General features: G+C 39.5%; 1 protein-coding gene across 2 annotated transcripts; it reads left to right on the top strand.

Annotated features, from left to right (window-relative positions):
- The first annotated feature begins 1,494 nt into the window (after positions 1–1,494).
- Positions 1,495–11,372, top strand: LOC127007652 (riboflavin kinase-like). Of its 2 annotated transcripts, none has more exons than XM_050878855.1 (5): positions 1,495–1,540; positions 2,130–2,355; positions 5,258–5,409; positions 7,814–7,916; positions 8,277–11,372. In XM_050878855.1, exons 1-5 carry the CDS (start codon positions 1,532–1,534, stop codon positions 8,498–8,500), a joined length of 714 nt encoding a protein of 237 aa, XP_050734812.1. In that variant the 5' UTR covers positions 1,495–1,531; the 3' UTR covers positions 8,501–11,372. The 2 variants fall into 2 exon arrangements, with proteins under 2 accessions (XP_050734812.1, XP_050734811.1); XM_050878854.1 differs by having other exon boundaries at positions 7,796–7,916.
- The last annotated feature ends 1,597 nt before the right edge of the window (positions 11,373–12,969 follow it).

The following is a 12,969-nucleotide window of genomic DNA, read 5'->3' as shown; positions in this document are numbered from 1 at the left end:
CGCGCTCTAGGTATATAACTCTGTGGGTACATCTCATGTGTGTGGGGGCTCCACTCACACAGCTCTTCTGGACAGAGTGGAGGCTAAGGCTCTTCGTCTCATCAGCTCACCTCCTCATACTGATAGTCTTCTACCTCTTAAATTCCGCCGCAATGTTGCCTCTCTTTCTATCTTCTATCGATATTTCCACGCTGACTGCTCTTCTGAACTTAATTGCTAACTGCATGCCTCCCCCCCTCCCGCGGCCCCGCTGCACTCGACTTTCTACTCATGCTCATCCCTATACTGTCCAAACCCCTTATGCAAGAGTTAACCAGCATCTTCACTCTTTCATCCCTCACGCTGGTAAACTCTGGAATAATCTTCCTTCATCTGTATTTCCTCCTGCCTACGACTTGAACTCTTTCAAGAGGAGGGTATCAGGACATCTCTCCTCCCGTATTTGATCTTGCTTTCGGCCACCTCTTTTGTTTCTTTTTTTAGGAGCAGCAAGTAGCGGGCTTTTTTTTATTATTGTTTTCTTTTTTTGTGTGCCCTTGAGCTGCCTCCTTTGTTGTAAAAAAAAAAAAAAAAAAACTTTGCGGAGGGACTGGTTTTTGGGCGCCATTAAAAGTAATGGCTAAAGAGCAGCTTTGCCGGATATTTTGTTTTTATTTATTAATGATCCACGAGACATCCTAGACGTAAAGCAAAGTATGTGCTTATCTTTGTATTCATTCATACACACACTGGTAATATTTCTGTGGAGTCTGATTCACTTATTAGAGTGAAATTCTATTGTGATAAAGTCACAAATTCGTGTCACCAGTAAAAATGAAACTAGTAATTTAAGTTTTGCCACCATGAAATATACACAAATAGATAAATATGAAAGCTCACGAAGTCACAATAAGTGACATCACCTGCTTTGCGCTGTAAAAGTATGCTATTTGTGGTATCTGACACCCGCAAAATGGCGTACAGACTGGCTCGGGTCTGCGGGCTACAGCCAGATTGTCATACTCAGCCGATTATATTTCCCGACTTCCTACCCCTAAACTGTCTTCTGGGCTCCAATAACGAAACTAATTTATAGTTATCGTTATAAGAGTTAGATCCTGATGTTTCTTGGCAATAGTTAGGCGTCAGAAACCGGTAAATACTGTGCTCTGAGTACGATGACCTAGCAACGGTGGCTTTACGTATTTTCATATTATTGTTCTCTTGTTTATTCAATGTTCTGTTCAAGAAAAAGAATACCCATAATTTTAGTTAGTTTTTGGCTATAAGGATACTTTACGAAATACAATTATAACACTACCTTCTACTAGTTAGGAAACGTACTGAATCCTGATAAATTGTATTGCTGAGAATATTCATGGTAAACAACATGAATATTAATATATAGTTAAATAAGCTCACAACGACTTGCCCATTAATTGTAACCCACTTTAGATAGTGATAAGATAGCCGGTGACCTTGAATATGTGGGAGCTCCAAGCAGCTCTCGGCAGGTTGTCTTGATCGAGGTGTGTTGAGGGCATGCAGGGCGATGAGCGGCGTAAGCTTAAAAAAAGGCTTCGTCAACAGAGCCATTTGGAACGTTATTACATGTTTATTATATTATACGTGGCTCTGTCAGCATAAGATGGCACCCTTCAGACTTACATACTCTGTGACGGCACCTACATATGAGTTCGTTTATCAATGCAGCAATTATAGCAGTGCAAAATTAAGTTAAAGCTTTTCAAAACTTCTAGGAAATTATAGGTCGATCAGTGACGTGCCCAAGGATGATATATTGGTGTAATTGAATTAATGAGGCATCCCCTAATCATGGAACATATATGATGGTTTCCAACTATAATTACTAATGCATCCCCTTTTCTTGGTGACACTGCATGGTATATCGTGATTGCCATGATCGTACTACTTAATTACTACTTACATATTAATGAATGTTTCTGTCTATCTACCTATCTATCTTTTATCTATCTATCTATCTGCCTATCTGTCTGTCTCGATCTCTATATACAGTTATAGGTGATTATCAAGGAGAATATAATGTATATATATAATCTCCTTGGTGATTATATATCTATCTGTCTATCTATCCATCTATCTATATACAATTACAATTACTTTCACAGGTTGCAGGTATCAGCAAGTGTGGAGGTAAATTTTTCCGAGTAATTTTCCCGCGGGGCCCGGGCCTCTTCGTCCCCGGCCGTGGCAGCAGCTGGGCCTGGCAGTGCAGACGACGCAACTCATTCAGTTGTGAGCACACCGCCATGAAGAGTAGACTGCCGTACTTCACTGCGGGGACGGTTGTGAAAGGCTTCGGAAGGGGGTCCAAGGAGCTGGGAATACCTACAGGCAAGTGACACAACTCTCTCTCACTATCAACTTATACAAGCATAATTTTAATTAACAACTCCTGCCCCAGATAAGTAAAGACTGAATGGTACAACGATCTGGGCCAGGCGATCTCTCCTACTTCGAGGGTGGGAGTTATGCAGTTTCCTTACTTTTTTTAACATGGCCGGGGTTCCTTTGGCATATTGGGGCGATGTAGGGCATTGGGGTCGATGAATAGCCCGCCCGGGTGCGAGAAAGCGGAGAAAGTGTGATTACGGTGTGTGCGTACGTGCGTGCGTTACGTGTGTATTGCATCATCGGCGGCCTGAGTCACGTCTCCAAGCACCGCACCGAGGCAGCTGAAGGGGGTTATGCACACACACTCAGGGGCGGGTAAAGGTCTTGTTCCCGTGTCTGGTGTTGCTGTTACATGACACATTTTGTCAGGTCACTCGTCCCAGTAGGCGGCTAATTACAATATATTATGTAAAGATTTATTGAAAATTCTTGTGATTTGATCTCTTAAGTTGCATGTTAAGCAACCCCACTAAATAAAACAACATTCAATCCATTAGATAAAAGTAATCAGTTATTTTATTCAAATTTTGACCAATTCACAATATTAGCATTATCCATAGTTCATATATAACATGCCAGTTGGGCCAAGGAGAAAAGAGAGATGACTGGGGACAGTGACAGTGCCCAGACCCCTGAAGGTAAAGGATTAAAAGGGAGGAAAATATACAACATAGCATAGTTTTCAGGAGGAGGTAGACCTGTTATCAATAGTCTTGCTCCTGGTTTGGCGATGGCTGTTGTCACTCCTGCATGTCGGTTTAAATTCAGCCAGCCAAATATCCTGTGAACAGTTACCTAGGGAACTTGGGGAAAGGTGTGATATGTATGTCACACCAGCCATGTGTCCTGGGGTAATAGTTGTTAGCTTGTTACCTACCACATCCTCAAGGGCCAGTGTAACAGATTAGCACCAAGGCCATGTGCAGCTATACCCTTAATTAGGAATACTATTGGTTGCTGGTAAAATTGCAAGTTATCTCCCTCAGTTTTGTATTTGCAACATAACCGACATGCCAAAGACTGCCCTAGTTAAAATATGATAACATGCTCGTGGATGCAGAGTGACTAAATCATTATGTAATTGGCTCATGTTGCAATGATTGTTGGCTCCTGTCACATAGCTTCCTCTGGTGAAAGAAGTACCGGTAGTTCTTTTATATCATGTAAGTTTAGTAAATTAACATGACACAGAGGGAAATTGATCAGGGAGACGCTATAGTCCGGCAAATCTTAAGTGGGGGCTCTGACGTAGACAGCCCGCTAGACCCTGTTGCCACGTCTCCAACTGACCTCGCACACCATGCCTCTCTCTTCTCTCTCTCTCTCTCTCTCTCTCTCTCTCTCTCTCTCTCTCTCTCTCTCTGTGTGTGTGTGTGTGTGTGTGTGTGTGTGTGCGAGAAAAGTGGGGGTGTACTCTCATTCGGGGAGTATGGTGCACGACAATGCATAATAATAATAATAATAATAAACCTCTTTTAAAAAATGCACCAAGACTCTTTACCCCTTGGGTGGTTGGAAATAAGGTCAAAGTGTAATATTTTAATGTTCTTAGCGACCACTCCTTCCCCATTCCCTGGCCATCACCAGCGGAACCTCACCATTCACCTGGATGACTCGCATCAAAGTTTGCTTGACGGTCCTGGCATTCCATATATAGATACAGTCTCCATATTTTATCATAATTATGCCATATGGCTGATATTGTATGGCAGATGGCAGACACACACCCAAAAATGGCAGAAATGCGATAATTCAAGCAGGCAGAGCAACTGGCAACTGTGGTGTGTTGGGTTTACTTGAGCTGACAACGCCGCGGTGGCAACGCTGCCAAGTGTTATACAAATTTCTTTGTATTCACTCACAGATAATCAATCATAAAAAACTTATTTGTTTTTATACTAAAGTGAGAGAGAAAGAGAGAGACACGGGGAGAGAGAGAGAGAGAGAAGGGTGTGAGAGGCACGGTATGCGAGGTCATTTGGAGACATAGCACCAGTGTCTAGCGGGCTGTCTACGTCAGAGCCACCACTTAAGATTTGCCAGACTATAGGGATGAATTGGTTCCAAAAGACAGCTATATCTCAAGCTGCAAAGGTGCCAATGACCCATGTGACTTCTTTGACTCATATTTGCCGAGTCACAAAACAATATAGGCTACATGGATTTTGCTGCTGAGTCTGCATTTTATTTTATTTCTCAACTTTCACCTATGATTGTCAGAATGAAAGCAATAACAGAACTTAAAACTGTAGTTCAATTTTGAATTTCACTATCAAATCATATCCATTACCGTAATACATTGATACTGAACTGTCTTGGAATGCACACATCCAGATACTCATGATGGTTTTGTCAAGTTGAATTAATTCATACACAGGAAATTGGGGTGGTGCAGGTCAAACTGTTTAATCCCCTACAGTGTTATAACTATGATTCTATGACTTGATATTGTAAACCAAATGTAATGTATCATAAAATGTCTGGAATTTTTTTACATGTCTGCTGATTAGAGAGAGAGAGAGAGAGAGAGAGAGTCATTAATATGTTAATCAATAATCTATTTCTCCTTTTAATAATTATGGAAATATTAATATTCAAACAACTTTTTCAAAATATATGTTTGTGTATGTACATATTTCATCTACTGTTGATTTTTTCATGGAAGTGTTGGTAGTTCCGTCCCAGAAGCTAGCAGGCTTTGTGTACCCACCCACCTGATATCAATCCCTCTCCCCCACATATTGATTCCCCATTATGGTGCCTCCTTCTCTTCGATCTAGAGATAATATTGTACCTCGCCCCAACACTCCATCCACCTTCATGTCTCCCTTCCACCCCACAGCTAACTTTCCTGAGCATGTGGTGGAACATTTGCCATCAGAGATCCAGACAGGGATCTACTTTGGCTGGGCGAAGGTGGATGATGGACCCACTCACAAGATGGTCATGAGTATTGGCTGGAACCCCTATTACAAGAATGAAAAGAAGTCCATGGTAAGTTTTTACATATCCTCTTTTTTGCTCAGTCTTAACATTTCCCTCTTACAAGAAAACTTTTGTTATATTTCTCCATTCATATTAGTTTCTTCCCTGGTATTAACAAATAATTTAATTTTGTTCTTTTTATCATAAATCACTCAGATAAAAATATGTGTATTCTATATTCACTCAAATTTTTCTGCACTTTGAGTCCTACAGGATGTTCTCAGCACTGTCTATAGCTATTGGCCTTCTTGTTGTGTCTTGGTGTGGAAAATAACAGTTGATCTTGCCAGAATGGTTGCCTAGGAAGGTTGAGGAATGCAATATGAACCTTCCTCTGATGGCCTTCCCTGAAAATAAGTTAATAATCCATTCATTATTCTGTAGCCTAGCATGTGTTGGCAGCCTGTCATACTTCCAGGAATGATAGACCAAAGGATCATAAGTTCTGCTGGTGATATCTCAGAGTACTCTTGTATAGTCTTGTAGCAGTAGAGTAATGACTGGATTTGTTATTCTGTTTATTTGTCTTTGTGCTCTTGTATCACTATCAGTGGATTCCTTCAGCTGTGGTTATGTACAATAGGTATATAGTACACAGAAATATAGCTAGTATAGTTGTGCGTAGTAAGAAGTCAAACCTTTAAATTATACAAATAAACATATATCATACATATTCTTAACTTAATATGCAGAAAAGAAAGACATATTATGAATAGCATTTCAGGCTGTACCTGTATTAATTGTTAACACTTCTCTGAAAAGTTGCACTTGAACTGTAATGATGAATCAACACACACACACACACACACACACACACACACACACACACACACACACACAGAGATCGAGAGAGAGAGAGAGAGAGAGAGAGAGAGAGAGAAATTATACAGCAGAACACAAAAAAAGTGCACAGTCATGCTGACACATCTTGAGTCAGTACAAGGCCTAGGGAGTCCTCTGTTGTGTATATATGCAAATTGTACTCCAATCCCCCCCACCTCTCTCTCTCTCTCTCTCTCTCTCTCTCTCTCTCTCTCTCTCTCTCTCTCTGGGGATTGGAATACAGTTTGCATATATACACAACAGAGGACTCCCTTGTACTGACTCAAGATGTGTCAGCATGACTGTGCACTTTTTTTTGTTCTGCTGTATAATTCTCTCTCTCTCTCTCTCTCTCTCTCTCTCTCTCTCTCTCTCTCTCTCTCTCTCTCTCTCTCTCTCTCTCTCTCTCTCATAGGATGCCAAGGTGCATAAAACAATTGACATTCCATTGTGTGTGCATGTGTGTGTGCCATAGAGGGGTGGGGGGGGATGTGACCTTCAGGGCGACAGTGAGGAAGTATAGAATATTGAAGCTTATTTATTACTCCCTGAGGAATTTATTTGTATTGATTGGTTTGTGTGTACTGAAGTATGCATGTCGTTATGGTTCTTGGGGGTGTTGACAGAGCCATTAGAGTGGTGTATATGTGTGTGTGTGTGTGTGTGTGTGTGTGTTCAATTATTTAGGCTTCTTAATTGGTTTGTGGTTTCCTCTAATTCAAGGTTGAAGTGAATGGCAAGGAAGAGTTTATGATAATAATGGTGGTGTTGCCATTTTGGTTGTCATGTGTCTTTGTGGCATGCAGGATCACCATGGTTAGGGGTTTCCAGCTGCCTTGGTCATGGCTGTTGATTTTTGCTGGTTGCACTCTGCTGTCTTAGTCATCTTGGTGATTCAAGGTTTATGTATTCAGTTAATCCCCTCATACTTATCTCTTTGTGTCTCCCTATTGGTGCTAATCTTTCCTCATGAGTCATCTTGGAAGTTTGAGAAAGTTGCTTGATTTCCTCAGCATATTTCTTGCATGCACTTAAGACCTGTTTCTGTCATCCACTTGCACTGATTGAAATCTGTAGGTGAACTTCATGATATTTGATTAGCTTCATACTTATTGCCATGGAGTTATGATGTAATCAGCTGATAATAGTTAATTAGTGCTTTTATCTTAATATTTTATCCCAGATAATTAGTGTTATATAGTATTACTCTCCTATGGTTTGGAAATCGCACGCAATTTGTCTATTATATTTTTCTTTATTAATCAGTTTTTATATTTATGTAATGTTAGTTATGTCATGCATGTTGTATACTATTTAATTATTTTTACTGAAGCAAATCATTGAATAATGCTTTAATGCTTATGGTGTTGGTCTTTAGAGTATGATTACACTTCAAATTTGGCTTTTTACCCATAGACTGATATCTAGTTGATTTTATTAACACTTTCCTGTAGCTACAGCAAACCATTGAGCAGGACAGTCCTGTGGAGCTTTGCATGAGGTTGATGGGCTGGTGGTGGTGGCCTGTACTAATGTTGCATGTGTGGTGTGTGCTGCTGGGCACACCTCACAGGAAGTGTATCTCTTTCAGGAAACACATATCATGCACGTTTTTGAAGAGGACTTCTATGGATCGGAGCTGAAAGTGGCCATGCTAGGATACATCAGAGGAGAGAAAAACTTTGATTCCCTCGGTGAGTTGCCCAGCCCTTCCTGAACTATAATAATTATTTTCAGGGAGGTGGTAGGGAAGCAGTATGTATGGTTTACTGAAGTGCAGAATTTTGGCAGTATTAACTTAGCTCAAGTCTTTCCATCTATATGTAGCTCTTTGTGCACCCATGATCAGGTTCAGTGATGTTCTTTTATATGACATTTTGCTTTACTGATGAACTTGATTTAATTTAAACATGAGGAAATCGGTTTGATGCATACTTTCTAATTGTTCTAGTGTTAGCCCCCATTTCAGTTTTATTCAGTTTAGTGAAGTCATTCCTTATGAGGATGTTACAGGCTATGTTTTCTATACTGTATACTTTTTTCTTTATTTTCAGAGAAGCTCATCTCAGCCATTCAGGGGGACATAGCTGAGTCTGAAAAACAACTGTCACTCCCTGAGTATCAACACTTCAAGAATCATCCCTTTTTCACCGGAAAATCCGAGCCTCATTGTAATGGTGTTATCAAAAATGAAAGTATAACTAATGGCATCAGTAATGGTCACACTGATTCGAGGAAAGTTGTCAATGGGTCAGCAGCAGATGCAGATCACAGTTAGAGTATTGACTGCCTTAGAGTGTGATTTTTTAATTAGACTTGTAGCCATAAGGATGTACTTATGCCAACAGCGTGCACCCTCACTACACACCAGAAGAAGAATGTGGAATTGTTGAATCATGTTTGTAAACTTTATGAAGATGCCAAAATTTAGTTGCTAGTTCAACTATGCATTGATGCTATGATAACTAGATAGGGGTGGCAAGTGTTCTCTGCTTATTTTCTCTGATTGTGAATCTCTTTGAATATATTTTTTAGGTTTAAAACAATTACTTTTTTGTACTAAATTTGAGTTCTTTGATTTTAAGTGCCCTGTCTTATTAGCAGTTTTATTTTCAGTAGTTCCAGGTAAGGAAGTTATGACATAACTAGCAGCAAAGATTTCATAGTGGCTGCTGTTGGTTAGATGCACTGTGATAAACTTTGAGTATTGTGGCATTTAGTCCACTTGCAGCCCATAACCAGCAGTGCCACACACAAGTGCCAGTTATGAAAACCCCGAAATAGCACACAAAATTGTGTCATATTTGTATCTGCACTCTTGCAATTTTTAAGTATACTATATTGATATAACCATGACCAAATTACCCATGCTACATCTTCTATGTTTCATAATGATCTCTGGTAGACAATACATTTGGTTTAACTGATACAAAGGGAGATGAACTTATGGATGTGAAATTATAACACTGCCTTAAACCTGATCCCTTCAGGAATCATCAAATGGGTCATTAATCAAAGATTGCATTTGTAGATAAATTGATATGTTAAGAAATTTTTCATGTAAATTTTAAGTTTTGCTTGGTAACCATGTAAAGATACATTTTTGTGGTGCACATGAAAATTTACATATTAGATTTTTCATGGGAGTGATACGATCATGGATGTGTTATGTATTTGACCACCATATAAAACTCATTCTCCTAAAATACCTGGTGTCGGGTGAAAGCACTGACCATTAGTGTATATTCTCTTTGATGGATTCAACAGAAAGAAACACTTTACATGAATCTAGATGAGCAAATCCTGCATGTGTATGTGAGTGGACTTGCAGAGTAAGGTGGTGCAAGAGTAATATCTTTCAGTTTTGATAGTCCTCAATGGTGAATCTTTAGGTTAAGAGGTAGTGCTGGGCTGTGTAAAGTAATATTTTTTTTTATCTATGTTGGGTCCTGCTGATCTATAACTATCTCCCCTTTAGATTCCTAACTTTTGTAGATCATAATTTAAAAGCACAGTTTGTTTGATCTCAGATCTTTATAACCATAACTTGGTTGTGGAACTGACTTTGAACAATCGATGTTCACTGTATAATACATAATGTATAAATACCCTCAAGACTTTACCTTCTTCAGGCTTAGTAAAATATTATACAATCCTTTTTTGGCCACATTCTATTAAGATTTCATTTATTAGAAAAACTGTGAGGGACTTTACTGCATTCCAGTATAGTTGCTCATGCAAAAGATTTGCAAGCTAATTTTGTGGCATCACAAATGTGAAAAACTGGAGAAATCTGGTATAAGTACATCAAATATACAGGCTGATATCCATTAACACGTAAAATAATTTGTAAAAGGTCATTTAGTGTTATTTTTATGTGCAAATGTTATAACTATCAGGAGAAGAATAGAAGGAAAATATTTAAGCCTCAAGCTGAGTAAAAAAAAATCACTATAGTTGTACAGCTGCAAGTCAATTATTATCATCCAGATTTGTAAATGGAAGATGCATAATTAGTGTGTTTTATGGGACCAACTTATTTTCTCAGTGCTTGCAACAGTAGCATTTTATTAGCTAATGACAGTTTTGTTTTCCTTTCCTTCAAAGTTCAATAGTTTACTTGTGGGTTGCACAGTCCATAGCAAACTTCTTGGCCTAAAGGCACTGGGTCAGTTGTGTGTGTTGGCAAGTTGTTGTCAGAGGTAGAGTTACAGGGAAAATAGTTTATCTTATGTGATTATTTGGAAGTGCAATAGTATCCAATTAGTAAATATTTTGATATATTTATTTAAATCTTGTTATTATGAATTGGTGGCTCACAACAAAGTATATTATGATAAGCATGACAAATTTTGTGTCAAGTCCAGGATCACTGCATTGATATATGTATATTTTGAGTAGTGAAGAAGTGTGTGGTGTTCATGATCTGCCATGAGAATCATTCAAGTGCAATAAGCATTTCAAAGGTTATTTCATGCTCTCATGGCATTTCTCTAGGATTCTTGTTACATTGTGATTTATTGAATAAATTATGTACATTGTCAATGAAGTTGTCACCTAGCATCTCTTTGTAACTTGGAAGGAGTTTAGAAAACACCAACACCAGATGAGGAAATTGTGATTGATCTGTACCTTCTCAAAGAATGTTTTAGCAATTAATTACTTATTTATTGTTGAAGATATTATGTACAAGATTTGCCGCTTGGTGTTATCTTCAAGTTTTTTTTTTTTTAGCTGGGTCAAAGGTTATTGGGAGCAAACTCTCTAGTATGACAATTTTATTGGATTAAAAGTTGGTTAGGAGATAGCACAGGAAATTAATGTAATGTTGATGTACCCAAGATGACTTGTTGCTCAACACACCAAACATTGTTGTGTTACACATAACTTCCTTCTCCCAGTAAAGCCTAAGAGAGTCTGCTGCTGCCCAGTGCTAAGGGGGGTTAATTCGCATAGTTTTTAGTGTTAATGTCATATAGATGAAAATTTAGCAATTTGGTCTGAGAGTTTTGAGAAGGAATTACCTGATCAGCTGGAACAGAATACTTTCAGTTGTAAAGCCTGAATAGAATTTTATTTAACAATTGGTGGGTCTCACCTTATATGGAAGAGCAGCAATTTGTTTAGATAAATACATATTTTGATATGCATGCATTGTGTATTAATTTTCAGCCTCATGTTTCTGGGTAGTATAAAACCAGTTCACATATTAGGTTAGGTAACAAATGATTTGAAGGAAAACATTATCCTGTATAAAAGACAGTGTTGTAAACAGTCTTATAGCATCAAATATTGTTGTATATGTTACAGGAAGGGTAATGTACTATATAGAGGTGTGTGGCATTTGTGTTGCTGTTGGGAAGCGAGGGGAGGGAGATTAGGTAGGAGGATAATTTGTGAGGGGTTAGGAGGTTAAGGAGAAGGTTGTGAAAGTTGAGGAATAGGCTGTGCAGTAGATTCTGGAGACTGAAGAGGCTGTTTAGGTCAAGGAAGAGGTGGTGGTGATTGTGAAGGTTGAAGAGGAGATATTGAGGGTTAAATAGGAGGACTTTGGGGCTGAGGTCAAAGAAGAGGAGGTTGTATGGGTTGAGGAAAATTTTGGGGCTGAGGAGGTCAAAGAAAAGGCTGTAGAGGTCGAGAGGAGGTTGCAGGAATTGAGGAGCTGGCTATGGAGGTTATGACAGTGGTGGTTAAAAGGGAGGAAGGGGAGAAAGTTCTGGAGGTTGAGGATTGTAAAGGTCAAGGAAGAGGTTGTTGGGGGTTAAAAGAAGACTACTGATCAAGGAGGAGGTTGTAGGGGTTCAGTAGGAGGCTATGGATGTCGAGGAGGAGGTTGGGAAAGTCAATAAAGAAGATTTGGGGATTTTTGGGGGCAGAGGAGATTGTTGGGCTTGAGGAGGAGGTCGGGGTCGAGGAAGAGTTTGTAAAGGTCATTGAGGAGGCTGTGAAGGTCGAGGAAAAGGTTGTGGAGGTCGCTGAGGAGATTGTGGCAGTTGAGGAGGAGGTTTGCAGCTTGATGAGGAAGTTAAGGTTAAGTCGGAGGTTGTGGAGGTCAAGGAGGAGGTTTGCAGCTTGATGAGGAAGTTAAGGTTAAGTTGGAGGTTGTGGAGGTCAAGGATCGGAGGTTTGCAGCTTGATGAGGAAGTTAAGGTTAAGTAGGAGGTTGTGGAGGTCAAGGAGGAGGTTTGCAGCTTGATGAGGAAGTTAAGGTTAAGTCAGAGGTTGTGGAGGTCAAGGAGGAGGTTTGCAGGTCAAAGAGGAAGTTTTGAAGGTTAAGAAAGAGGGTGTGGTGGTTGAGGAGTAGATTGTGGAGATGGTTTTGGAGGTGACAAGCCCATAGCAAGATGGCGACGAATAATGCTCATTGGGTTATATAATCGTTATATCATAGTATCGCCCACAGAGTTATGATGTCGCCTCAAAGTTATGTGTTTTTGTTTGCCCAAAACCAATTTGTAGCAATAAAATACGGGATGATACATCGGCCTTCTTGTGTGTCATTTATTATGAGATCTGTTAAAAAAGTTTACACTGTGTCGCAGACTGTGACACGCTCACAAAAGCAAAAAAGGCCATCTCGCCGTTGTGCCATACCCCGTAGTCAACAAGGACGTAGGAGACCCCAGCCCAGACCAAGGACACTTACCATTGCCAGGTTGTCGTACTCAGAACATCCTTTTTACCGGTTTCTGAGACTTAACTATCACCATAAGACATCAGAAACTAACGAATGTAACGATAAATATA

This window comes from Eriocheir sinensis, chromosome 36 (assembly GCF_024679095.1).
Source record: "Eriocheir sinensis breed Jianghai 21 chromosome 36, ASM2467909v1, whole genome shotgun sequence".
In the NCBI taxonomy this organism is placed as follows: domain Eukaryota; kingdom Metazoa; phylum Arthropoda; class Malacostraca; order Decapoda; family Varunidae; genus Eriocheir; species Eriocheir sinensis.
This window is presented reverse-complemented; position numbering and strand designations above follow the sequence as displayed.

Coding starts and splice junctions, on each gene's coding strand:
- LOC127007652 (XM_050878854.1), top strand. Junction 5,410..7,795: donor AGAATGAAAAGAAGTCCATG/GTAAGTTTTTAC, acceptor CACACCTCACAG/GAAGTGTATCTCTTTCAGGA. Junction 7,917..8,276: donor GAAAAACTTTGATTCCCTCG/GTGAGTTGCCCA, acceptor CTTTATTTTCAG/AGAAGCTCATCTCAGCCATT.